This window comes from Salpingoeca rosetta (genome assembly GCF_000188695.1).
Source record: "Salpingoeca rosetta unplaced genomic scaffold supercont1.8, whole genome shotgun sequence".
In the NCBI taxonomy this organism is placed as follows: Eukaryota; class Choanoflagellata; order Craspedida; family Salpingoecidae; genus Salpingoeca; species Salpingoeca rosetta.
The window spans coordinates 984,575-1,011,207 of NW_004754926.1; the positions used below are offsets into that span (position 1 = coordinate 984,575).

The following is a 26,633-nucleotide window of genomic DNA, read 5'->3' on the forward strand; positions in this document are numbered from 1 at the left end:
TCACCAGCAAAAAATCTGCTTGGCGACAACGCTACCTCGAACCTGGGGCGCCACAACCACACACAACAACACACGCACACGCACGCCCCGCACTCACACTCGCTGCCTCTCAGCCATCCACTCCAGCCAGCACTGAAGCTGTTGTTGTTGTCTGTGCAGTGCACTGTGAACTCTCTTCATCACCCTGTCGTTGTGTTGTTACCAAAAACTTCGCCTCCTCCCCTCCCGCTCGTAGAAGAAGCAAGGAGAAGTGATGACAACCCCAATCACAACCGCAGAGATGATGGAGGAGATGGGCAGCATGGTGCACGAGGATCCACCCGCCATGGACCTGCAAGATCACCCGCTCCACATGCACGTGCGTCTCAAGAACAAGACAAAGGTCACAGAACTTTTGGACGCAGGCGCTGATCCAAACGCATGTGCAGAAGGCAATGTCACGCCGCTCATGTGCGCCATTGTCGAAAACTCTCAAGTATGTTGTGTTGTGTTGTGGTGTGTTTTTGGGGTGTTGTGTTGTGCTGAATACGCCGACTTGGTTGCATTGTTATGCGTATCCGATCAACAAGCGTTGCGTGCGTGTGCGGGTCTCACCTTGATATGGCTTGCGTTGACTGTGTTGCGCTGCACCGACAGGACCTCGTGCAATTGCTGGTATCGCGTGGTGCAGACCTGAACTTTCAGGATGAGGATGGCCTGTCCCCCTGCCATTGGGCTGTCACTCACCAATACCACAGCGTACGTGAGGAGAGCGTTGGGGGGTGGGGAGGGGGAATGGATGCGGGCGCACGTGTGTGTGTGTGTAAGTACGTGTGTGCATGTGTGTGAGCATAAGTGTGCACGTGTGTGTGTGTAAGTACGTGTGTGCATGTGTGCATAAGTGTGCACGTATGTACATGTGCGTGTGTACATTTGCGTGTGTACCTAAGTGTGTACATGTGTACGAGCATGTGTGTGCGTGTGTGTGCACGTGTACACGTCGTGGTTTTGTGCCCGACACCGTGTGTTTTTGCACGTTGTGAGCAAGACGTGTGTGAGGTGTGATATTGATGCCCATCTGTCTCATGGGGCAAATGGATGTTGTGCCATGGTGCCCTGGGCTCACTTGCTGGCATGTGTGTGTCCATCCTGCAGTTGTTGAAGCAGCTGTTGAAACTTGGAGCAAACTGTGGCCTGCCTGACAAAGATGGGCGCTCCCCAGTGCACTGGGCCACAACAGTGGAGAGCACAAAGTGCCTCCAGCTCTTGTGCAAGAACTTGGCACGAACAGCACCTGCAGAACTTGACGCCAAGGACATCAACGACATGACTCCCTTGGTCCGTGCGTGTGCGTGTGTGTTTGAACTCTTCGCTTCAATCGTTTGCTCCTGTTGCCCACCTTCGTTCTCCCTCTTTCGCAACCACCCACCTGCTATCCCGCTGCCCGCTCGCTTCATCTCGCGCATGCGTGTACTCACGCACAACCACACGCACACATGCATTTACACGCACACAAATACATACAAACACAACCACACAAACATATATACACACAACACACGCTGCAGTTGTGGGCGGTGACGCAGAGCAAACCGCGGCACGTGAATGTTCTGCTCAAATACGACATTGACATTCAAGGGCGCGACCGCTTTGGCCGTTCAGCGGTGCTCTGCGCTGCAGAGTTGGAGGACAGCACTTGCATTCAGTACGCTATCGTTGGTGGTGGTGGTGGTGGTGGTGGTGATGGTGGTGCTACTGCTGCTGCTGCTCCTGGTTGTCGTGTTTTCCACCACGAGCTTGTGTTTGTACAACCGACGTGTCTCGGTTATTTGGTTTTTCATTGCATCGAATCTCACGCTCATGCTCAAATCGCTGGCGCAACAACACCAACAACGCAGGCTGCTGCTTGAAACGACGACAGAGCACCTGGAAGACACAGACGATCAGGGCCGAACGCCACTCATCATCAGCGTCGCAAACCGTACGTTCCCGTATTCATGTGTGTGCGTGTGTGTTTGTGCGTGCGTACGTGTACACGTGGTTGTGTTATGTTTCCATCTGTTCGCTCTGCGCCGCCGAAAGTTGATTTCGTGAAATTGTTGCTGCAAGGATCAGCGTCTTGCACTCACATACACAACCAACCAACCAACCAACCAACCAACCAACCAACCAACCAACCAACCAACCAACCAACCAACAGAGCGGGTAAAGTCGGTGAAGCAGCTGCTGTTCTCTGGTGCGAATGTCAATGCACAGGACGAGAGTGGACACACGGCGCTGCACTGGGCATGCGCCCTCGGGGACACCAAGCTCTCCACCATGTTGCTCAATGCTGGTGCAGATCCGCACGTCACAGACAGCCAGGGCCTCAACTGCCTCCACTACAGCATGCAGGTACACCCCCTCATACACACACGCACGCACACAAACGCAAATGACTTGAACACATGGACACATCCGTGTACAACCAACATCCCCCACACGCGCGCACGAGACTCATGCATACACCAATGTCATGCGACGCCTCGTGTTCTCGCCTCGCAACTGCACTGCTTGTTGCTGTCGTTGCAGGGGGAGGCAGGCATTGTGGCCCTGCTGGCCAAGGAAATGACATCTCTGGATGACGTCACGCGCGATGGACAAAACGCGTTTATGTTAGGCGCCATTGCCGGGTCTCTTCCTCTCCTGCGCGCACTCCTCGCGACGGGGAAGCAGATTGGCCTCAACGCCGCAGACAACGACGTCAGGGCTTGTCGCTGTTGTTTAAGTTGTTGTTTAAGTTGTTGTTGTTGTTTAAGTTGTTGTTTAAGTTGTTGTTGCTTGTTGTTGTTGTTGTTTGAGTTGTTGTTGTTTAAGTTGTTGTTGGTTACGCATGCACGTGCAATGCTTCGCATTGATGCATGTTGTGGTTGTTCAAGTCGTGCCGGGCTTCGTTGCCTCATGCCTTGTGTATTGTGTTGCATCTTGTTGGCTGTTTGCACAGGGCCGGACTGCACTGCACCTCGCGTTTATGTCAGAGGCAAAGGAAGCCGCGCAGTTGATTCTCTCGTGCAATGCTTCGCATTGATGCATGTTGTGGTTGTTCAAGTCGTGCCGGGCTTCGTTGCCTCATGCCTTGTGTATTGTGTTGCATCTTGTTGGCTGTTTGCACAGGGCCGGACTGCACTGCACCTCGCGTTTATGTCAGAGGCAAAGGAAGCCGCGCAGTTGATTCTCTCGCTCCCGTCCATCGACGTCAACACCCAAGACAACGATGGCAAGGTGCAGTCGCATAGGAGATGCTATCATGTCTCTTGCGCAAACAACAGCCCGTGTTTGTCTCAAACGTATCACGACGCACGAGACACGTCTTGACACACACACACACACATATCACACACACACACATATCACACACACACACATATCACACACACACATATCACACACACACATATATTTCACACACATTTCACACACACATGCATTCCACACATATGCATTCCACAAACACACCCTCACATGCATCTTACACACACATGCGCGCATACACGTGGTGGACTGACGCCTCTATTTAGGTGCCCGCATTCTACTGCCTTGAGTCTGGATACACGGAGCTGTTAAAGGCGCTGGAGGAGCAGGGGGCGGTGTTGAGTCTGCAGGACAACGACGGGCAGTCGCTGCTGCATTTGGCCGCCATCCACGGCAACACCGCCGCAATGCAATGGCTGCTGCAGGAGGGACTCGATGCTGGTGAGAGCAGAGCATGTGGTCACACTCGCACTCACGGGTGCTCGAGACACTGCGCCAAGTTTGCTTCACATGAACTTGGACACACACACACACACACACACACACACACACACACACACACACACACACACACACACGCACACACACACACACACACCCACTGACATGCACACACGCACTGACATGCACACACACACACACGCACTGACACACACACACACACACACGCACTGACACACACACACACACACAACACTCGACTTTATGATTGGAACCACGACGCCGTGGCTCAATGTTCTCACGCTGTTGCGCCGCACCACGTGCAATACCTTATGGTCCCAATTGCAGACTTGACAGACAACGACGGCAAGACAGCGCTCGCGTATGCCGCGCACATGAATGTCGTTGACGGTGTCGCCGTTCTGCTGGATCACGGCGCTGATGTGTCCCTGCCGGATCCAGATGGCGTCACGCCGCTCCACTGGGCCGCGCTACAGGTGAGCTCGCTTCTGCCATGCTGCTACGCACACGTTGGAAGCATGCGCTCGCTTGTGAGAGTGTGCACTCTCAGCTCCGTGTGGGGTCATGTTGATGGAGACTTTTGACCTCGTTGACATCCTACACTCCATTTCATTCCCCAACACACACACACACACACACACCTACTCATGTTATCGTACACACTCACGCGACTTTTCATGCACCTACACATTCACTCGCACGCATTCACTCACATCTAGGGCAACAAAGACGTGGTTGAGATGCTTCTGCTGAATGGTGCTGCTGTAAACGCTCGTGAAACAAACGGGAACGAGTCGACACCGTTTGACTACGCCATGTTCGCCGCGCATGAGGACATTGCAGCCCTCATCGTGAGTGCACGCTCGCTTCCACGATGCTACAACACAAGCTCAATGCACGGCATGACATGCATCGTGTTGTTGCAGCTTGCTTTGTTTCTCCGCCACCCCCATTACACCCGGACACATTCACAAACACACAAACACACAAACAAACACACACACACACAAACATACGCGCATGCTCAAACACATACGCGCACGCGCTGTCTGTCTTGCTCACCATGGTGTGCTGCTCGTGGCGTTGTCTGCTTCTTCTTCTTCTTCTTCTTCTTATGCAATGCCCAGTCTGAGCATGGTGGCCACGGGATCCTTGACCTAAAGGACATTGCGGCCAAGCGCATACAGCGCAGCTTTCGGCGGTGGCGCAAGCACAAGAACGCTGGCAGCACTGGCAGCACGGGCGATGGTGGTGTGAAGGCGGGGGAGTCAGTGGATGTGCACGAGAAGAAAGCCGTGGCCGAGGCTTCCTCGAAGAAGAGCAGTGCTGGCAGCAGCGACAACAGCAAGGGGAAGGGAGCGCAGGCGGAGAGGAAGGGACGGGCTGTGAAACAGAAGAAGAAAAAGCAAGTGACGCGCAAACCGACGGCGCAGGAAGTGGCAGCGGCTGTACGCATCCAAGCACGCATCCGTGGGTACAAAACACGCAAGGAGTTTGCAGTGCTCAAGCAACAGGCCATGGACAAGCAGAAACGCGTGGCGCAAGAAGAACAGAGAAAGGCCGCCATTGCACAGTAAGAACATGCTGTTGCACGTGATTGATTGATTGTTTGCTTGCATTGCTTGTTTGTGACGCGTGGGTGTTCATGTGCAAGGTGGACGTACACTTACACTTGCCTTGTCACTTCGGGCTTCACATGTGCCATGTTACATTCCGCGCCACCAACAGGGCCAACGCTGCGAATCAGGCAATGGTGCGCGCAGCCCAGCAGCGCCGCGACGCCGTGCGACAGGAGCGGAAACGCCTCTCCTGTGTCCGCGAGTCGATGAATGTGCGTGGCCTGAAACTTGCACACGCACACTTCCTCACACACACACACACACACACACTCTCTCTCTCTCTCGTGTGCTTGTGCTAATGGACACACACACGCACGCGCGCGCGCGCACACACACACACACACACACACTCACTCACTCATACGTGTCCGTGGGCAACTTCTTCTCTGTCTGCGTGTGCACACCATCATCAGGCGGCGACGGTGATTCAGCGGGCGTTCCGGAGATGGCGGCTGCAGCCGAAGAAGACAGACACAAGTCAGTCACCAGCAAACACATCAACACGAGGCGTTGGAAAGGCGCGCGCCGGAACGCAGCGGGCGCAGGCATCACAGCGCGGGCGACAGCAGCAGCGGAAACAAGGGCGCACACCATCGCGAACACCACGAGAAAATGCCGCATCAACACGGCGGAAAACGCCACAGCGACTCTCTCCTCTCAAATACTCCGCCATCCAGCGCAAGGTCGGGCAGCCGTGCCGTGTATGAGCAGTTACGTGCATGTGTGTGCGTGTGTGCTTGCTGGATGCGTGTGTGCACGCGTGTGCGCGCAACATAGTGTAACATATGGTGTGTACATGCGTGCATGTACACGCACTCACCCACTCACGTACGCACACACACACACACACACACACACACACACACACACACACAACACACACACACACATATGTGCAGCTGCGCCGGCCAAAGTTTCCGAACACGTACACGGCTGGACGCGGGTATCTGAATCAGGACTTGGCGGCGCTTGCTTCCGTTGATCCGCAGTTGCGGGCAGCACTGCAATCTCGCACGCGTCGTGTGAGCGGAACCTCAACAGCCGCGTCAACACCACGCAGGTACTCGCAGCCGGTGGGCAGCAGTTCGAGGATGGTTGGCAATGGCAGCAGGACCAACAACAGCATGCGCCACTACACCTCGGTGTCGGAAGTGCCGCTCAGCCCCACATCTCCTGTGAGCAAGCGAATGAGCGCCGGCGATGCGGCGTTCTTGTCCTCCAAGTTCAACACGGACCTTCAAGTTTCCTTGAAACGGCAGGCACAATCGCTCAGATTGAAGGTGCGCAATGTCACCCTCTGCTGTGCGAAGACTGTACAGGCTGACACACACGCACACACACACACACACACACCGCATACTGGCTCGCACACACACACACACACACACACACACACACACTCGCACGCACGCACGCACGCACGCACGCACGCACGCACGCACGCACACTCCCTCCCTCCCTCACTCACCCACACGCATGCACATAATGTTTTTTTTTCCATGGTGTGGCTACAGCAATCTTCAAGAAATGGAGTACGTCAAGAGAGCAACGTTGTCACACTCCCTGCCATTCACTCTGTGACGCTGTAATGCACCAACACCCTTTTCTGATGCAGCTCCACTGCTTGCACCTGAATGTATCACGCACCCACTCCCTCCATTGTGAGTGCGAAAGCGAAAAGCGGTGCCCTTCCATACGACCATCCATCCTCTTTGCGTGCTTTCCTGTTTGTACATAGCCAATTCATCCGACACGCATGCTCGGTGTTGTTATCTTGACTGATGTGAATCGTCGTCCTATCTATGAATCCTGTTCCTTCTCAAGCCCCCTCTCGTTGCTGTCTTTCCTTTCCACCACTCGCCACATAAACAGCACAGCTTGTTGCAACTTACACCAACTGGTGGATACGTGTAATGTCGAGTCGCCCCCATTATACCAAGAGGGCGTGCAATCAATCACATCGTGATCCCAGCCCCCCAAGTATGTCTGGACAAGCAAAACGACCACAATCCGACACGTGCATGCCACCGAAAATGGCTGAAACACAGGGACACACGCACACACACACAGATACACACACACACAGATACACACACACACACGCACGCACGCAGTTACAGACACACGCATTCATTTGTCGTTCTCAACCATGGCTTGGCGAAGGAAGAACAAAAACACGGCCCTGGGCAGGCCGGTGGCAGCAGAGCGCATGATCTTGTGCAGCTGCTCATCCTTGTTCACGTCCCCGCCAGGGTCTGGCGTGACGCACGACAAGCGTCGATACCACATGCCAAGGAAGCGTGCAAGCGTGCACATGCGGTCTGTTGCTTCGCGCGATTGCATGGCGATTATGAAGCATTCCAGCAACTTGGCCTGCTGTCCCCACAACTTGTTGAGCGCCGTGAACAAAATGCCCACGTACTCAAGGCTCTCGTCCGTCTGTACACAAGCGCAAGTTTGAGCAGCAGGGGCATGTTACGTACAGCGGTGCAGCCAAACGCACAGAGAGTTGGTGTTATTCCGATGAACGCAAGCCGCGTGCAACGTATGACACAGGAAACAAGTTAGAGCTTGACACGCATGCAAAAGCCACACAGACACAGACACACGAACACATTCACAGACACAGACACACACACACACACGCTGACAGGCACAGACAGACAATAGCACGACATACACAGACAAATAACACGACGTACTGGGGCAGGGATGCGCTCGGGGTAGCGGAACAGTGAGGTGATGACGGCCACGACAATGACAATGGCAAGGTGGGTGCGGGTGACCTCGGAGCCGACGGCAAGTGGCAGCGTCTTCTTCTACAGAAGGGCAAACCGTGCATCCAAAAGGAAAAAAGATGAACAACGACCATCAATTGTCATGGAGGAGCATGGGTCATCAAGCAAGCAACGACCGGACAGCCAATGCGCGATGGAACGCAATGTGCGTTGGAGCAAACGCACAAACAGCTTTTGCGCACCATTGCCACCAGCACACACACACACACACACTCACAACCCGCAGGGTGTGCACGGGATCGGCAACGCTGCCAAAAGCAGCGACAAGATAGGACGCGTACCGGGAGGTCAATGATGACGTCTGCAAGTTGTACGCCGTGCTCGTCATCGGCCAGCGATTGACACAAGAACAGGGCAGCTCCCTCCAGCTGTGAACCCACAACCTGCAGCAGCTGCTCCGACACGCCAGATTGCTTGTGCGCAGCAAATGCAATCTGGCGCTGTGCACGCGGCATGGCATGACAATGCAAAAGTCACGCAGGAACGTGAGTTATGTATGAGTGAGAGTGAGGTGTGTGTGTGTGTGTGTGAGTGCGACGGTGTAAGCAGAGTGTGTATGTGTCAGTGTACACGCTCCTGAAACCGCATGACGGAGAGGAGAAACAACGCGCGCTCAATGCGCACACACGGCGAGGACAGCATACACACACACACAGGCATGAAGTGCGTCGCTTACAACAGTGGGTTGGTTGGGAGATGGCTTAGTGGGCGCGGCTTCGTTGCTGGCTTGACTTTCAGCACCGTGTCCCTCCGAATTGTCTGTTGAATGTGCTCCTTTCTCATCTTTGTCATTGTCATCAATTTCTTGTGCCTCCTCCTCTTTGTCCTTATCATCATCATCATCATCATCATCATCATCATCATCATCATCATCATCATCATCATCATCATCATCATCATCGTCATCGTAGGCGTCATCGCCACCATCTTGGTCACCGCCTCGGCTTTGCTGCCCAGGAACGTGCCTTGCCAGCTTGGACGGTGGCGGCTGCGGCACAACTAATGCCCCGAGAGGTGGGAAACTGGCGTCTGCAAGGGACATCCCGCTTGACGCCGGGGTGCGACGGTCTGATTCCTCATCAGCACGCACACCACGCTCGATGCCTCTTCCCCCCTTCCACCGTTGCCCACGCCTTGTCTGCATGGCCGTCCCCGCTGCATCATCGCCCGCTGCCTGCGTGTGCTGGTCCTCCGCATGCTCCACCTGCTGGCGCTGCAGCCCCGAGATGGTGCGCGTGATCATGTTCACTTTCTCCTTCAGCGGCGCCATGTCTGGGCGCTCCAAAATGACCCTGAGCTTGTCCCGCAATGCCCGCAGGTCCTCTTCCTTCTCCCCCGTTGGGCCCGTGTTGCTGCGCAGGCGAAGCAGCGTTGCAAGCTCCGTTGGTGACAGCTCCCGCCGCAACGTGGCGTTCATGCGCTGCACGGAAGCTTTGTCTGCTGTTGCGTGCACACCTTGGACAGCGGCGGTGATGGGTGCGGTAATGGTGGTGGTGGCAGCTGTTGTCATGTTGCTCGGCGTTGGTGGAAGTGGTGGCGGCGAGGAGGAGGATGCTGCGGGTGGCGATGACGACGACAATGATGACAGCGATGACGATGACGAGGTAGACGGTGGGGACGTGTGCTGCGGCGTGTGCGCTTGTGTTTGCTGAGGAGATGGAGATGACGAGGACGGCAATACTGGCGGTGGCGGTGATGATTTTGACGCCGATGAGGAGCTCACGCGCTGCACTTGCTCGGGGTGCGTCCTGCTGGCTGCATCCAACACGTCGTGCAGTGGCGAATCGTTGTCGACAGTAATGGCCATCCCAGCACCGTCGTTCGAGTGCGACAGATACGACATGATCGTGTCGACTACAGCAGCGCGCTTGGTGGTGTCGAGGCCAGCAATGGGCACTTCCAGACACATCATCTTCCCATCCTTGGTGCTGCGTTCTCGCAGCTTGGGCGCCGTTGCGGCGGTTGGGGTGGTGGCCGTTGTCGTCGACACAGCGGCGGTTGCTGACGAGGAAGACGGCGATGAAGACGACGGCGTGTTGGCGGCGGCGGCGGCAGCAGCAGCAGCAGCACGCAGCGCCTCTTTGCCGCGTTTGCGTTCCTCTTGTCTGCGCTGTTGCCGCTCGAGCTTCTTCTTGTCCTGCTGCTGCGATTTCCTGCGCACTTGGCTGCCTTGCTTTGCCTGCCTGCCCCGCTGCTTGGATGCCTTTGGTGCACGCTTCCCAGACGAACCCGCCTTGTTCTTCTTCAAACCCTGGCGCCGCGACCGCCCTTGCTGCTTATGTTGTTGTTGTTGTTGTTGTTGTTGTTGTTGTTGTTGTTGTTGTTGTTGTTGTTGTTGTTGCTGTTGTTGTTGTTGTTGTTGTTGTTGTTGTTGTTGTTGTTGTTGTTGCTGCTGTTGTTGTTGTTGTTGTTGCTGTTGTTGTTGTTGTTGTTGTTGTTGCTGTTGTTGTTGTTGTTGTTGTTGTTGTTGTTGTTGTTGTTGTTGTTGTTGTTGTTGTTGTTGTTGTTGTTGTTGTTGTTGTTGTTGTTGTTGTTGTTGTTGTTGTTGTGACGGCTGGGTGTCAACGTCCTTGTTCGTGTCTGTTACAGCAGTAGCAGCCTTTTCATCAACTTCTTGTTGTTGATGCTCTTCTCGTTCTTCGTCCCCACTCTCAACACCATTCTGGCCCACATGCTCGTCCACCTCATCATCCAACTCCTCAGGCTGGCCCATGCCCACTTCATCTTCATCCTCGTCCTCATCTTCTTCGTCCTCTTCGTCCTCGTCCTCTGCATCTTCTTGCACGTTCATGCCATCATCGTTGTCGCCTGCTTCTTCGTCATCATCGTCATCATCGTCATCATCAATGCTCTCCAGGTCATCATCAATCTCCTCGTAATCGCCGTAATCGCCCGCCGTCTCATAGGCGTCACCTTCCACGCGCTGCCCACCAGCATCACCAAACACACTCTGCCACATCCGTGACACAAGATCGCCACCGCCGCCACTGCCATCGCTGTTGTTTGGGGTGTTTGTGATGGTGTTGGTGCTGTTGGTGCTGCCACTGCCACCACCATCTCTCGACATGCCACCAAGCATGCCAAAGCGAGCAAAGGCGTTGGTGGACCCGATCAAGGCGTCGCCACCGCCACCGTCGTCGCTGTAGGCGCTCGTGCTGCTGGTGGTTGACCTTGTGGGCATGCCACGTGGACGGGGCACAGCAGCCGGTGGAGGGAACACCACGCTCGTGCCGGCGTTGGTGGCGGCGCTGGCGTGGGGCGTGGGGCTCGATGGTGCAGATGGTGGAGGAAAGCGGGCATTGAATTCACGCCTCATGCGTTCAATTTCCGCTGCCAAGTGCACGTTACCAAACTCCTCGGCAAGCACGCGACCGAAGGGCCCCGTCTCCTCGCGTGAAGCTGGTGGTTGTGATGGTGGTGGTGGTGACCTTGGGCTGGCACTGTGATGACGGTTCCCAGCGAGTTGTGGCTGTTGAGGTTGTCGTTGCTGTTTGTGAGCGAGCTGCTGTGGCTGCTGTGGCTGCTGTACTTGGTTTTGGTGCTGCTGGTAGTTTTGTTGCTGCTGGTTCTTATGGGACTGTGAATTGCTCTCTGGCTGGGGCTCAGTGTTCCCGCTTTGTCTCCGCCCCTGCTTCTGCTGCCTTGACATCTTGCGGCGCAGCAGTTTCATGGTGCGCTTGCATTTGGGGCACGTGCCGCAACAGCCACGTGCGCCTACGCTGTACAGGTACTGGGCAAGTTCAATGTGGGCGCCCTCAAATGCGATATGCAGCGGCGTGTGCGTGGAGTAGTTGATGGCGTTTACATCTGCGTGTCGCTCCACCAGCGCTTGTGCGCATGGGATGGAGCCCTGAAATGGAGACAATGCGTGTTGACGAGCGAGCACAACGAATTAGGCAGTGGGGGTGTGAGTGAGTGGGGGGCGGGGACACCTGTACAAGGGGTACAAGGAGGAAGTACGCAGGTCAAGCGAAACGGTCGTCGGGGACATGGTGGGGCTTGGGGAACACTCGTACGTTACGGCATGCGCGATGCAGGGGCGTGTCGCCATCATCCGAGGCCGTGACATTAATGTTGTCCATGCGGTCAGCTAAGAGCTGTATCAGCAAAACACACGCAAGAAAGGGTGCCCAAAGCACCGTGAGATGCGTGATGAGAGGACAGACGGGCTGCGACATGCGCATGGATGCGTGTATGCGCAAGCGTATGCGCGCATGCATGCATACATGCATACATGAGACACATGCACGTACACAACACTGGTGCATGCACACACGCGTGAGTCCGAGCACGCACATACACAGAGCCACACACAAGCACACACACACACACAAGCACACACACAAGCACACACACAAGCACACACAAGCACAAACACACACACACACAAGCACACACAAGCACACACGAGCACACAAGTACACACACACCTTGACCGTGGACAGATGACCATTGTAACATGCGGCGTGAAGCGCAGTTCCTGATTTCCGCTCTTTCTCCTTGACGCGGCGTGTTCCCAGTGGCTTGCTCTGGTCTCCAGCAGCCGCTCCACTACTGGTGCAGCTACTGCTGCTGTTGCTACCCCGATTGTTCAAGGCCGACATCCTCACACGCTCACACGACCTTGGAACACAAGTCAAAGATGTGACACACACGCTGCTAAAGAGCGCACGCTTCTGTTTCCTGCTTCTTGCTTCTTACACAGAAGAAATGTGGCCATATCACTGGCCAATTTTCCGTTTCACACAGCTTTGTGGGCGAGTTGGTTGGTGTTTTGGTTTTCCCCGCTCCGTTGCTTTTCCTGCTTCTCTTCTGCGCTGATCAACCAACAACAGACCACCACACCCACCCTTTGTTGCTTGTTGTGCGTTGAGCGTGTGGTTTGTTCTTGTTGTTGGTGCTGTGGCTGACTTGAAGCCATCCCTGCCAAGCCCCAAATCCACCCGCTGTCTCAACGACAGGACAAGAGGCAGCCGCCGCTTGCCGTTGTGCTGTGCCGAAGCCTTCCTTTGCTTGCCGGCCTCTGCTCTTTTGGTTGCTTGCAAGCATTGCTGGCAAAGTGACCATCATCAGTCAGTCTTGTGCAGCAACGGCAGGAGTAGAGCAAAAACAATGACGGAAGAAGAGCAGCAGAGATACCCTTGGATGCATCCCGCCCTGCCACGAGCACAGGCTGAAGGTGCGTGCTGTGGAATGGTTGGTTTTGAGCTGTTTGAGCTGATGTGACCTCCTTCTCGCTGTGAATGCATGATTCAACCTCGCTTTGTTTGGCATTGCAGGACAGTGCTACGCGTTGCACGCACGCACCTGCTTTTTGCCACATCACACTCAGCACCCTGCGCGTTGACTCGCTCCATTATCTCACCAAGCACTTGAGACGTTGGCTTCTCTTTGCGCTCACTTGCTTGCTTTCTTGCCTTCATTGCGCCGCTCTCGCCATCATCATGTAGAGCTGCTGCTGCAGGCGAAGGGCGAGGATGGCCTGTTCTTTCTTCGCGAACGCAACAAGCATCCAGGAGACTATGTCATGTGTCTGCAATTCAAAGGCAGACCGACGCACCACCTCCTGCAACGCAACGACAAGGGCTTGTGGACCATCAACAAGACACAATATGGCGAATGCAGGACACTGGAAGAGGTCTCCAGCCCCGTGCATGTGTCGTGTCTATTGACCGCCCGCAACCTCTCAAACACCGAGCGATCGACCCATGATTATCTGCCTCCTCACCTGCCCGTTTACACGCGCACGCACGTACACGACTGCCTTGATGATGTGACAGGTGATTGAGCACTTGCGAACTAAGCAGCAAGGGTGGCCCGTGGTACTGGGAGACTATGTCCCGAACCTCCTGCACCAACAAAAGCAAGCCGCCGAAAACGGGCATGCGTCGCTATCGACAGCACCACCCGCACAGCAACAGCAGCAACATCAGCAACAACAGCAGCAGCAACAACAGCAACAACAGCAACAACAGCAACAGCAGGCACATACGATTTCAATGACAGCATCTCAAGAGACACCGCCAGAAACGGCAACAAACCCAACTTATTTACACACCGAAAAGAACCAAGAGCAACAGCAGCAACAGCAGGCGGCTGTGCCCAAGCAATCGTCCACCACAACCACACCACCGTCCACTCCAACCACCCCAAGCATGGGCATTGCTGTTGAGCACTTGCCATACTATCACGGAAAGCTGGACCGCAAGCAAGCCGAAGGTGCACACTCACTCACACGCCCGTATCCTTGCAAGAGCTTTTGCTTCCTGGCATGCTTTTGCTTCGTGGCATGCTTTGCTTCCTGCGACTTGCTTTGCTCTGGTACCTGTTTCCTCACACCTCCTTTGCCCTTTCGTTTTGCTTTGTTTTGTTCATCTCACATCACATGTCCCCGCCTTTGCATGCTCCATGGACACAGCAACGCTACAATCCTATGCGGAGAAGGAAGGTCTTTCGTCCATCAACAGCGTGTGGCTGCTGAGGCAGCGTGCAAACTCGGATGTGAGCGTTTGAACCATGTCCTTGTGGGAGCCCCCTTGGTTTGGTTGTGAGCAGTGCTTTGTCGTGTACTTTTCATTGCGAGCTTGACACTGGTGCGCAGGTTCTTTCACAATTTGTTGACCTGACTCACACTGGTTGTCTGTCACACACGATCTGCCTCCCATGCTTCCATTCAGCTTGCCATCACCATCGGGTTTGCCAACAAACCCACCCACCACCTCATCAAGCAAACGAATGGAACCCTGTCCATTAACGCAACATCCACAGATGCCAAAACCGCCGAAGAGGTCTGCACCCTCAGAGTGCGCATGTGTGCGTGTGTGCATATGTGTCTGTATGTAAATGTGTGTGCATGTGTGTGTATGTGTGTGTATGTGTGTGTGTGATCAATTTCTGTGTCATGTGTACAGATCAACAACTCTTGTTTGTGCATTGTGCTGTGGCGCGACCTCACTAAAGAATCTTGCTTCTCGCCCATGATTGCTTAAACCCGGCCGTCCAGTTGATTGCCATTCTCGAGAAGCGGCCCAAGTTCTGGCCGGCAGCCCTGACACACCCCGTGCCGCGAGCAGGGTCGCCGCAACAAGCAGCACCCACCGCATCGTCTGCATCGGCGACAGCAACGACAGCGGCAGCACCCACAGCCACTGGGCACACAAACACCTCGCAGCCGTCAACAGGCACCACTGCCACTACCGCCGCCAACGCAGCACGGTCCACGTCTTCAAGCCAGCCGAAACCAGCACAGACGAAGCAGGCCATCAACGGCATGACGCTCTCGGCAACAGACACAGACAGCAGCAAGCCGCATCAGCAACAGCAAGGACAGCAACCCAGCAATTCATTTGTGGGCATTGCCCCGGAACCGCGCGAAGCGTGAGTTGTCACAATCGTGGTGCTGCGTGACGCGTTGTTTGCGAGGTCTTTCCTTTCCTGTGTCACTCATTATTTGTACAGCACGCAGCGCAACCGTCCATGCGTCCTGCATACGCAAGCGCATGCACACACACACATACACACATACACACACACACACTGCGTCGTGGTTTTCAGCTGACACTTTTTTCTTGCTCATCTGCGACTTAACATCTGCCTTGTGCATGTGGGGTTTCTTCACTTGCCTTTTGCTTGCAGGGACATTCCACATCCCGGTCTACCTCGAGATCCCCATTTGCTGCGGGCGATGATTGACGAGACGCCGAAACTGCCGGTGCACCTTCATCGCAAGGACGTCAGCATTTCCTTTGGCTTTGGCCTCAACAGCTTGTGAGTGGTTGACATGGTTGGTGTGATAGGCATATCCATGCAGGTGTGCATGCACGCAGGCGCACGTGCACCCCATTTCTTGCATGAGCACATATCGACAGGTTCTGCTGCAACCACACGCCACTTCTCAGCTTCTCATGACGCGTGCCTGCATGCTCCCTACGGCTGGTGCTGCGCTCTGTTTTTTTACAGCACACCACCGGTGGTAACAAAGTCTTTAGCAGATGGGTTGGCATACAAGGCGGGTCTTCGTCGGGGCGATTTGGTGTTGCGAATCAACACGCTCGTAAGTGCTGTGCGCTGCATGCATGTGGCTTGTGGCGTTGCCGGTGGCAATGAAGTGTATCTAACGTTGAATATTGCTTTGCTTCTCGTACATATGCCCCAAGGCTTGCACGTGACTTGCACATCCTTCCTTCCCATTGTGATGTGATGCTGACTCAAAGTGACTGCTTGCTTGCATGCATGCATACACGCACGCACGTTAGGATGCAACGGCTGCCGCATACGATCAGGTGTTGGAAGAGCTGAAAAACGCGGGTACAGACGTGGACATTCTTGCTGTGCGCCCGGATATGATGCTCAAGAGCGCCATCCGCCAGGGTATGTGTGTGCATGTGTGCGGGTGCATGTGTGCGGGTGCGGGTGTGAGCGGATGTGAGTCTCTGATATGCTGCTTGCCTGCGTCACTGCCCAACTTCCTTAGTTCGCTGCTCTTCACTGGTGCAACCCAGCACCGCAACACTTTCTCACATTGTGTGTGTATGTGTGTTTGTGGATGCGCAGGCGGAAGAGTGCGACGCAGCATTGGCCGACGAAGTTCAGACGCAAGAAGTACGTTTGGTGCTGCTGCATGGGCTGCCCACCCTGAGCCCTCAGACCCAGCCATGTGCTTGCTCAAAGTGCTTGAAAAACAGCCACAGCCTCAAGCACAAGCTTGTCGCCGAGGGGCAGCTTGCCCTTGGTCCATGTTATCCTCTGCCAACTCCCATGTCATATCATTTTCACGTCACTTTACACTTGTTTCGTTGCCTCACGTACACCAAAACTCCCACATCATGTTGTTGCTTGTGCGTTGCACAGACCCGTACGCGCAGCACGAATCCGACGAAGAAATGGAGGGCTACTGCTCGGATGAGTAGCTGCCAACGCGTCGAGACACGCGCTCGTCACAAGACATCGTCATGTGTGGTTGTTTGTGTTCCTGTCGTCCTGTTGGCATTCATTCCCGTTTGCTGACTTGCTCATGCTGCATGCAAGCAAGTAACTTTGGTGAAGCTTGCGTCCCCTCCTCCTATTCCTTTCCCTCTTTCTCGTTAGCATCCTGCGATCTTGCTATCTTGCTACCTTGTACTTCAGTGCCCCTCATCGCTCCATTCCCTTCGATACCTTGCTTGCTTGCTCAAGCGCTCAACCTCCACATCACTCTGTCTGGCACTGCCTTGTTTCTTCCTTCCTTGTCAGCCGAGGCCCAGCCGTCACGCACGTGCCTCATTGACTGTGTTGGCACAGAAGGCACGCAGCATTCCTTCGTCCCACTTCCTGTTCACTTCCTCCTCTGTCTTTGCTTGCTCCTTGATTCCTTTTCCTCTTCTGTTGCTACTAGTTGTCTTCTCGCATTACTACTCCCTTCAGCTTCTTCTTGTTTTGGCTGTGCTTGCGTGTGCTTCTGTCTAACAGTGTGATGTTGAACGATAGCGGTTCGTTGTTTCATGTTGTGCCAAATCACCGCTTCCTCTCTTCCATCCCACACTGTCTCTTCCCCAGCACCATCGTTACCCGTTCGCAGGCACACTGCGTGGTGGCCTTGCATAGAGTTGCCGAAGAGATAACATTCATCATCATCATGATCATCATCATTTATATCACCCAGCCAACGAGACAACGACACCGTATGTCATCATCACACACGCGCACGTACGTATGCAAGCACAGCAGTGTTTGAAGGAGGCGCCATTAAGGGTGGTGGAAGCAGGCACAAAAAAGCAACCGCAGTGTGCGTGTGTGCTGCGTGCAATGCACCGAGAATGCCTGAGGGATGGCTGGAAAGCACGAACATGGCCACCCAACACAGAGGGCAGTGTCTGAAACGCAGACCACGCATGTGCTATTGCCGGCGTTGCTGGCTGTGGTCGCTGTTGGGGTGAGTGTGGAATTGGTGTTGATGGCCCTGGTTTTGCTGTTGCAAGTGGTGGTGGTGGTGGTGGTGTGGGGCATGCGACGGCATGCTGTCGTTGTTGTCGGCGAACAGAGGCAGGACGTGTCCGCTGGCATCCTCGGCAGCCGCTGCACAGTGCTGTTCGTGCTGCTGCTGGTGCGGCTGATGTTGCTGGTGCTTGTAATGTTGCTGGTGCTGGTAGTGTTGCCGTTGTTGTCTGCGCGGGGGAAGGAGGGCTTCCTGTGCAAACGCGACGGCGCTCGCGTGCCCCACTTGATACAGGATGTGGGCCTCGCTCTCTGCTGGGGGCTTGAAGGCAGTGAGGACGGAGTGGGACAGGCCGAGCTTGACGCGGCTCTGGAGATGCGGCCCAATGTGCACGGTGCTACCCATACAAGCGGTGACGCTGCGTGGGAATGGACACACGTTCACGGCGCCTGCGAGGCGGACGGGGTCGCTTGGGATGAGCCGAGGGATGCCGCCGTCAATGGCGCGCTGCTGCCGGAAGTGGGTGTGGAGGTGGCCGTTCAGGTACAGGGGCACAAAGCACGAGGCTGTGAGCGCTTCAACCAGGTCCGTGCGGCTATGGAAGTGGTCGAAAAGGACTGGCTTGCGGGGGTTGTTGAGCAAAGTGACGGCGACAAGCGCCCTGCCGTCCAGCTGCAAGTGGAGGTCGTCCGACACGAACATGTCCAGGGCGTGGTTCAGATACACGCCGGCCTTGCCCCGCAGCCAGCGCTTGTCGCGGCGACATTGCTCGCCCATGGTGATGTAGCAGTCCATGAGCGCCGTTGTGGGGAGGTCACCTGCAGCGGCACACGCCACGAGCGAGCCTGCGGAGGCGCCTGCGAAGACGGTGCTTGGCCCCAGCAGCTTCAGCGTGCGCAACGCGTCAAGAACACCCAAGTGGTAGACGAGCAGCCATCCTGCTCCGCTAAAGGAGACGGCCCTGAGCTTCCCACTCTCGTCCAAGAAGGGAGAGAAGGGGGACGACGCGTTCTCTTGGGTTGCTGCGTCTGCTGCTGCCCTTGCTGCATCTGCTGTTGCTGGTGTTCTGCGAGTTGCATGCTTGCTGGTGCTGGCGTCGTCGGTGTCAATGTGCTGCTGGGTGTGTGCTTGGCGAAGCAGCGGTGCCGTCTGGGCCAACATGTGCAGTCGCGCGGCCGGGGCCACAGCCAAGCGGTGATACGTCATGCTTATGGCGCTGTTGACCACACGCCCGCATTCACACCGTAACCGTGCCTGCTGCAGCAACAGCGCACCTGCTATCCGCATGCTTCGCTTGCAGCTTGTTGCTTGTTGCTGCTGGACAAGGGCGACGAGAACGAATGGCCAAATCCTTCTTGCTCCTTTTTGCTGTTTTTTGTTTTGTGTGTGCGTGTGTGCATTTTGCCAAGCGACAGAGGATAAGGGTGGTGGAGGTGTGCTGTTGTTTGCCAGAGCAAGCAAGGAAGCGAATAGAAGAGGGTCAGAATGGATGTGGCAATGAGTGAGCCCGCGCAGTTGGCAGAGACTGCCGATGCCGTTGCTGAGATCTTGACGGCACTTGCAGGTCAGTGAGCATGGGTGTGTGCATGTGTGTGTGTGTGTGTGTGTGTGTGTGTGTGAGGTCTGCTTCCAACTCCTCCCCCAACCCCTCTCTGTCCCTGTCTCTGTCTCTGTTTGTCTGTCTGTCTGTCGCACACACACACACACACACACACACACACACACACACACACACACACTCACTCACTCACTCACTCACTCACTCACTCACTCACTCACTCACTCACTCACCTCGGGTATGCTCCTCTTCACTCACTGCCTCTCTGCGCCCCCCCCCCCTCTCAAACACCTTTTCCCTTTCCACCGTTCCAACGCTGCATCAACCACGAGTAGAGCCCGACATGGGCGGCCTCTCAGACCAGTTTCAATGGTGGAGCGACCTCGTGGACGGCAGCGACGAGGACGAGGATGAAGACGATGACGACGATGACGACGATGACGACGAAGACCACAATGACCACAATGACCACAATGACCACGAAGAAGACTGCGAAGAGCCCAGCCATGGTCAACCTGAAGCGCCGCCCAGTGATTTGTCACGGCAGCAGCAGGGCACGGCTCCATCGGGCGCCACTGCTCTCACCTCGTCATCGCTGTCTTCTTCGACCACAAACACCAGCGACACATCCACTACTTCAACGGCTGCAGCAACGATGACCGCAGCCCCACCGACCATTGTGGTGGACGATGCTACGGGTGCATCTTCAACCAAAGGCATTCTTAAGGCGGAGACAGCTGCGCCTGCCACATCCACGGCCGCCCCATCCGCCAAGGACCAACTGCAAACCATCCAGTACCCAACGTCCGGCTCCAACTTCTCGCGGTGGCGCCGCCGTGCCATGAGCCGCCGCGCCAAGAACTTCCAGTCGTCCTTGCGCCTCAGCATCCGCAAGCGGTCCCAGCGCAAGCGCGCACCAGGGTCCCAGCAGCCCGACGAGAACACAGAGCCGAACAAAGAGGTCAGAAGTTGGGGATGCTGGCGTGAGTGAGTGAGAGAGAGAGAGAGAGAGAGAGAGAGAGAGAGAGAGAGAGAGAGAGAGAGAGAGAGAGAGAGTGTGTGTGTGTGTGTGTGTGTGTGTGTGTGTGTGTGAGCGTGCTCGGGTGCCTGCAAAAACGCAGTTACTGCGTCTAGCCAAGGCTTTCGTTCACCCTCAACAACAACAACGACACCTTCCCACTCGCTCGCCCCCCCCCCTCTCTCTCTTCGCTGTAGAACTACGTTGACGGGATTGCAGAGGTGCTCACGGTGCTTGCTGAGCGCGGCAAGGAAGGCGATGCCGGCAATGGTGACGCGCCGCTTCCCGAGACGAAAGAACAAGAAGAAGAAGAAGAAGAAGAAGAAGAAGAAGGAGAGGTGGTGGAAGGCTCGCCGCTGCAGCGTGGCCGAAGCGGAAATTCACTGGCGAAACCCGCACATCTCGCAGCGAAGAACAAGACGACCAGCAACAGCAGTGATGGGGATGGCAAGGACGACAGCACACCCTCGTTTGCACGGTGTGGAGGGTGGAGGCTTGTCAGTGCTAAGTTGGCCACGTGCGATGTCGTGAGGCTGTGTGTGTGTGTGTGTGTTTACTTTCGTTGCTGTGCTGCATGTAATGGTTGGTTGTGACCGCAGTTGCAACCCGCGATGCGCATACATGCGCGCACCACGGAACCTCACATTGCAGCATTCACACACACACATATACACACACACACACACAATACGCGCGTGTACGGGGCGCTACCACGTGTCATGTGGCATCATTTGTTGTGTGCAGGCACGTGCGCGAGAGCATGCGACGACGCATGTCGAGTTTCAGCCGGCACTCGCCCATCCGTGATAGCCGCAGCCCCACGATGCGGCGGCGGGCAGTGGCTGCACGCAGCAAGTACAAGTCGCCATCAGCGCGCAGCAGCGGCGGCACACGCAGGGGTGACGCAGTGCCAACATCAGCCTCTGTGGAGGGGCGCGTTGGCGGTGATCACGGTCATCCTGGCGATGGTGATGATGATGGCAAGGGCGACTGGAAGCAGAGGTCACGCAGTAGCGCTGTTGTCAGCATCCGTCGCAAAGACGAGGACGTATGCACATTGCCGCTTGCTCTCTGCTGCACATGACGAGTTGCTCTCTTGGTGGACCGAACATCTGCACGCCTGTACCGATTGCTCCTGCTCGCCACTTACACCCGCAAACACACCACACACAACGACACCACACACAACGACACAACACCACAACACAACACAACACACGACACAACACAACACACGCGCACATCAGCAGCAGGATCGGCGCACGGCCCTGAGTGCAACAGCGAGTGCGATGAATGTGACGCAGGGCAGCAGCGGGGACGTGTCGAGCCACGGAACACACCAGGAGGCGGTGATGCTGAAGCGTGCTGTCCGCGGTCTCTCTCGCTCACGTCTTAGCGCATCTGTGCGCCGTGGCCACATCTCACACAAGTCTGCAAAGCTCTCCGCAAAGTTTGTTGCGGACGAGGTATGGTGTGTGTGTATGTGTGTGTATGTGTGTGTATGTGTGTGTGTGTGTGCGCTCTGCGCAGTGCTGTGTACCTACACCTGAAGGTGCGATGGATGTGAGCGGGTTATGCTTGATTTGATTCCCACCATGTCACTTGCTTGCACACGATTTCCCACACGCACACACGTATCGCACATGAAAACATTCACATCAAACACACACACACACACACACACACACACACACACACAACATTGCAGCTGGAGAAGCTTGTTGCTGCCATCAAGCGCATTGGGCGATTGGACAAGCCGACCGGCCAGTACAACGTCACCTTCGGCGTTCTCTTCGAAAAGACAGAGGACGTCTTTGCGGTACGCGTTGCGTGATGTGCATGTGTGCGTGCATGTGTTGTGTGTGGTGTGTGCTGTGTATTGGGCGTGTGTGTTGTGTTGCATTTGCCCTGTGTGCCACTCACATGCGTGTCTAACATGCTCGTGTACGTGTGATTGCGTGTGCTTGCTCGCACGTGTGCAACCCCGCATCGCATGCCACCCCCCCCCCCTCCATGCGTGCGCATGACCGTACGCCAGGCGTCTGACGTGGACGGTATTCTGCTGACGGCGCGGAGTGTGGGGCTGATCACCTATCTTGGCGGTCTGCTCTTTCCCGGTCGCGATGACCTCGTCCTCATCACGCTTGTCTCAGACCAGGTCCCCCAGGACGAAAACGCATGTGAGTATGCCGGCTTTGTCTGGATCATCGTGTGCGTACATGTGCGCGCGCGCGCGTGTGTGTGTGTGCGTGACTGCAGGTGCATGTTCGGTCTTATGTGCGCGCATATGTGTGTGTGGCGTTGTAACATGCACCAGGGCTGCTCACCCCCCCCCCCTTTCGACATTGCATCACATGCATCTGCGTGACCAGATACACTCGGGCAAATTCGAAATGTGTCCATGCGACGCAGCCGCCGACGAAGCACCAAGGGCAAGCGAGGTGCGAACTTGATTACGGACTGCTGCACGCCAGTCTTTCGTGTTGGCTTTGTGTATTTATTCGTAATCTGTTGCATTCTCCTCACCATTCACACACACACGCACACACACACACACACCCGCCCGCATGCACAGAGGACACCACTGGCGGCGGCGGCGGCGGTGGTGGTGGTGGTGCGATTCCGTTTGGGGAGCAGCGGCTGGGCGCATCTGTGCGCAGGGGCGAGCTCTCTGCCAACAGCGCAACCGCAGCCATCAAGTGGGTCGACACGCAGGTACGTCTCGTGTGTGTGTGTGTGTGTGTGTGTGTGTGTGTGTGTGTGTGTGTGTGTGTGTGTTGGTCTTGGTGATGGCGTGGTTTTGCTCCTGCGTTGTATGCCGCTTGTTGTGGTGCCATATGTTTCCTCTGTTTTGTCCGCCCGCCCCCTTCCCCTCGCATCCTCACCCTTGTTGCTATTGCTTGTTGTCATTGGCTTGCCTTGTGTTGCGCGTTGTGCGGCCAGATTCGCCTGCTTGTGGAGGCCATCATCAAGTATGGGCTACGCAACGACGACGGCAACCTGCAAATCAACTTTGGCGTGCTCTACGACAAGACCGTCAACACCCTCGAGGTCCGTCCGCGTGTATGTGTGTGAAGGACTCTGTGTATGCGTGTATGTGTGTGTACGCGTGTGTGTCTGAAGGACTGGGAAGAGATGGACAGGAGCGAAGATACCAAGAGGCGTCGAGGTTGAAACACGCACACAATTTCGCGCACACGCCTGTGTGAAGACGCGTGCAGCGCGCATTGTTGACTGACTCTTGGCCACGGCGTTGTGTGGTGCATCATTGTAGGCTGCTGAGGTTGGCGCGCTGTTGGACTCTGCACGGGCAAAGGGCGTGGTCTCCTTTGTTGGCGACAACCTCAAAGTGTTTGACGACGATCTCACCACCATCACGCTGCTCACCGAACACGTGACAGACTCCACCCAAGACACCTGTACGTGCATGCATGTGTATTTGTGTGTGTGTGTGTGTGTGTGTGTGCTGTGCTGTGCTTGTTTGTATTTACCCGCCCGTGTGTGTGTGTGTGTGTGATCATGTCACAACCACAATGCATACCTGACGCACACACACACACACACACACACACACACACACACACACACACACACACACACACAAAATACCACGCACGCGGATACAGACACGTTTGGGGAGATTCGCCGCCTGTCCCTGCGCCAGCGCCGCCCTTCCCGCCGCTCCCGCCGGTCCCAGCGCCGCGACTAGGCAGCCTTGCGAGCCTTGCTGCCGTCGATGGAGGGGGGCGGGCGAGAGAGAGAGAGAGAGAGAGAGAGAGAGAGAGAGAGAGAGAGAGAGAGAGAAAGAGAGAGAGAGAGAGAGAGAGAGAGAGAGAGAGAGAGAGATGTTTGCTGTGGCTGTTTCGCTGCTTCCTTGCCGCTTTGCTGCTTTTGGTTGTATTGCCACGTAACCGCCTGACGAAGTTTTGTTGGCATTTTACATAAAAGACGAAATCCAAACAAATCAACAACAAACGCGCAACCAACCACAAAGCAACAAACAAACGAGCACCCACCATTGTCCTTCGCTCGCTCCGCACCTTTCCTTCCTATCTGGCTGACATCCCCTTCCCATCCCTTCCATCCCTTGCTTGTGTGGGTCGAGATGGGAGACAGTCGACCATTTGAGACTGTGGTGCAGCCTGGAACTGCTTTGGGGCCGTTCCTGCTCGGCTCCACCATCAACACGGTCATTGCGTTCCTCAAAGAGAACTTTGAAACGTTCCACGCCGTCGACTTTGTCTACAACTCCGAGGTGTGTGTGTATGTGTGTGCGTGCGTGCGTGCGTGTGTGTGTGGGTGGGTGTGATGTGTGTGTGCGCGTGTGGGCGTGCGTGGGTGTGAGTGTGTGTGTGTGTGTGTGTGTGTGTGTGAGTGTGTGTGTGTGTGAGTGTGAGTGTGTGTGAGTGCGGGTGAGAGAATGTGTGTGTGCGCGCATAAGTTCGGTTTTCGTGGTGCACAGCATGCGGCAGCGTCCTTGATCGCCCCTCACGCCAAGTTCGAATGTGTGCACGCGTGCGCCATCTGCCGTCGTCTGTGCACAACGAACAGAACCCGCTTGGCCAGGACCTCTTGCTCAACATTGACGAGTACTGCTTGCAGCTGCGCTTTGATCCGCAAAACCAATGCCTCAAGGTACGTGCGAGCGGGTGTGTCCACGTACATGTGCATACCTCCATCTGCTCCTTTTCTTGCTTGTTGAACTTGCTTCTGTGTTTTTCTCGTGTGGCTGGAGTGTGTGGCCTTGTATTCACGACCGGCCCGCTGTATCATGTTCCTCTTCCCAGGCGATTGAGGTGTACGGCTTTGACAACATTCGACTTCAATACGAGTGAGCGTGCTCTGTGTGTGTGCGTTGTGTGTGCGTTGTGTGTGTGTGCGTTGTGTGTGTGCGTGTGTGTGTGTGCGTTGTGCGTGTGTGCGTGTGTGCGTGTGCGTGTGCGTGTACGCGTTTGTCTGACTTTGGCAGCTCACCAACGCTTGCGCCACCTAACACCCTTCCGCCCATATGAAGGAAATCTGCGTTTGGGGGCCAGCCCGTATGCGACTATGGCTTCCGTGAAATCCATCAAGTGTTCGGCATCACGCGTGCAGGTTGATCACTTGGCGACAACGCCGCTTGCTCGTGCTCCTCATGATTGTCGTGTTGCTGTGGTTGAAAGTGAATTGTTTTTCTCGAATGCTTCGCGCGATCGCCATTGACATTGGCCGAACCACACGCTGTCCACGCTGTCCACGCTGTCCATGGCACAGACTTCAACTCGGTGGAGAAGGCCTACTTCCTCGACTACCCCGGCTTGCGCCTGGGCTTCAACGTCCCCGAGAAATGGGTGGTGTGTTGAGCAACACGTTGCAAGTGTTGTGTGTGTGTGTGTGTTTTTGTGTGTTTTGTGTGTGTATGTGTGTATGCGCGTGTACGCGTGTGTGCGTGTGTGTGCGAATATTGTGGTAGTGAACTGCGTATTTTTGTGCGATCTTGACCGCTTTCCTGCATGCACTCTATCGCTTCAGTCGTTGGGTTTGTTGCGTTGCTTGCATGTGTGCGTACACGTGCGCCGTCAATAGTCTTTGTCCTCAATGTGTTGTGCGTGTGTAAACCATGTCTTGGGCTGCAGCAAACGTATGCACACAAGAAGGCAGACTTGGCACAGTCGCTCGCATTTCCAGACGGCGAGACTGCCACCCTGTCTTCACTTCTCGTGTTTTGCGGTGCGTTGCCTCACCGTTCATGTGCGCGGTCACATGCTTCATTCATTGTGTCTCACAGCCATCACCTGAGCTGCTTCTGACGCCATTCAGACACCAGTGCACACATATTTTGACACATGAATTGATGTACAGCCTCAACGATGACTGCGACGCACTTTTAAATTCTCACACCCCCACGTTCTCACGCGCGCACACACACACACACACACACACACACACACACACACACACACACACACACACACACACACACACACACACACACACACACACACACACACACACA

General features: G+C 55.5%; 6 protein-coding genes across 6 annotated transcripts; 4 read left to right on the forward strand and 2 right to left on the reverse strand.

The window, feature by feature from the left end:
• The first annotated feature begins 8 nt into the window (after positions 1 to 8).
• PTSG_03687 (uncharacterized protein) lies at positions 9 to 7,325 on the forward strand. Its single transcript, XM_004995356.1, has 16 exons — positions 9 to 475; positions 637 to 738; positions 1,135 to 1,317; positions 1,548 to 1,684; positions 1,878 to 1,960; positions 2,180 to 2,373; positions 2,551 to 2,721; positions 3,133 to 3,240; positions 3,537 to 3,711; positions 4,060 to 4,208; positions 4,452 to 4,583; positions 4,860 to 5,305; positions 5,461 to 5,563; positions 5,765 to 6,034; positions 6,251 to 6,631; positions 6,866 to 7,325. Exons 1-16 carry the CDS (start codon positions 254 to 256, stop codon positions 6,938 to 6,940), a joined length of 2,931 nt encoding a protein of 976 aa, XP_004995413.1. The 5' UTR covers positions 9 to 253; the 3' UTR covers positions 6,941 to 7,325.
• Positions 7,326 to 7,481: 156 nt separating this feature from the next.
• On the reverse strand, positions 7,482 to 12,753 carry PTSG_03688 (uncharacterized protein; the record flags this gene model as incomplete). Its single annotated transcript, XM_004995357.1, has 6 exons — positions 7,482 to 7,790; positions 8,054 to 8,170; positions 8,431 to 8,589; positions 8,826 to 11,999; positions 12,166 to 12,246; positions 12,580 to 12,753. The coding sequence occupies 6 exons, from the start codon at positions 12,751 to 12,753 to the stop codon at positions 7,482 to 7,484; spliced, it is 4,014 nt and encodes a 1,337-aa protein (XP_004995414.1).
• A 140-nt stretch (positions 12,754 to 12,893) lies between these two features.
• Positions 12,894 to 17,785, forward strand: PTSG_03689 (uncharacterized protein). The gene is made up of 11 exons (XM_004995358.1): positions 12,894 to 13,328; positions 13,600 to 13,787; positions 13,930 to 14,368; positions 14,568 to 14,650; positions 14,827 to 14,937; positions 15,153 to 15,526; positions 15,785 to 15,916; positions 16,109 to 16,202; positions 16,405 to 16,519; positions 16,703 to 16,750; positions 17,000 to 17,785. Exons 1-11 carry the CDS (start codon positions 13,262 to 13,264, stop codon positions 17,056 to 17,058), a joined length of 1,710 nt encoding a protein of 569 aa, XP_004995415.1. The 5' UTR covers positions 12,894 to 13,261; the 3' UTR covers positions 17,059 to 17,785.
• A 238-nt stretch (positions 17,786 to 18,023) lies between these two features.
• Positions 18,024 to 19,268, reverse strand: PTSG_03690 (uncharacterized protein; the record flags this gene model as incomplete). The annotated part of the gene is made up of 2 exons (XM_004995359.1): positions 18,024 to 18,051; positions 18,166 to 19,268. The coding sequence occupies 2 exons, from the start codon at positions 19,266 to 19,268 to the stop codon at positions 18,024 to 18,026; spliced, it is 1,131 nt and encodes a 376-aa protein (XP_004995416.1).
• A 279-nt stretch (positions 19,269 to 19,547) lies between these two features.
• PTSG_03691 (uncharacterized protein) lies at positions 19,548 to 24,347 on the forward strand (the record flags this gene model as incomplete). Its single annotated transcript, XM_004995360.1, has 12 exons — positions 19,548 to 19,626; positions 19,953 to 20,581; positions 20,836 to 21,116; positions 21,383 to 21,686; positions 21,886 to 22,104; positions 22,347 to 22,457; positions 22,677 to 22,818; positions 23,011 to 23,079; positions 23,214 to 23,353; positions 23,582 to 23,689; positions 23,913 to 24,057; positions 24,265 to 24,347. 12 exons carry the CDS (start codon positions 19,548 to 19,550, stop codon positions 24,345 to 24,347), a joined length of 2,310 nt encoding a protein of 769 aa, XP_004995417.1.
• A 238-nt stretch (positions 24,348 to 24,585) lies between these two features.
• Positions 24,586 to 26,508, forward strand: PTSG_03692 (uncharacterized protein; the record flags this gene model as incomplete). The annotated part of the gene is made up of 7 exons (XM_004995361.1): positions 24,586 to 24,893; positions 25,190 to 25,273; positions 25,426 to 25,469; positions 25,653 to 25,732; positions 25,892 to 25,971; positions 26,254 to 26,347; positions 26,480 to 26,508. Exons 1-7 carry the CDS (start codon positions 24,744 to 24,746, stop codon positions 26,506 to 26,508), a joined length of 561 nt encoding a protein of 186 aa, XP_004995418.1. The 5' UTR covers positions 24,586 to 24,743.
• Between the last annotated feature and the right edge of the window lie 125 nt (positions 26,509 to 26,633).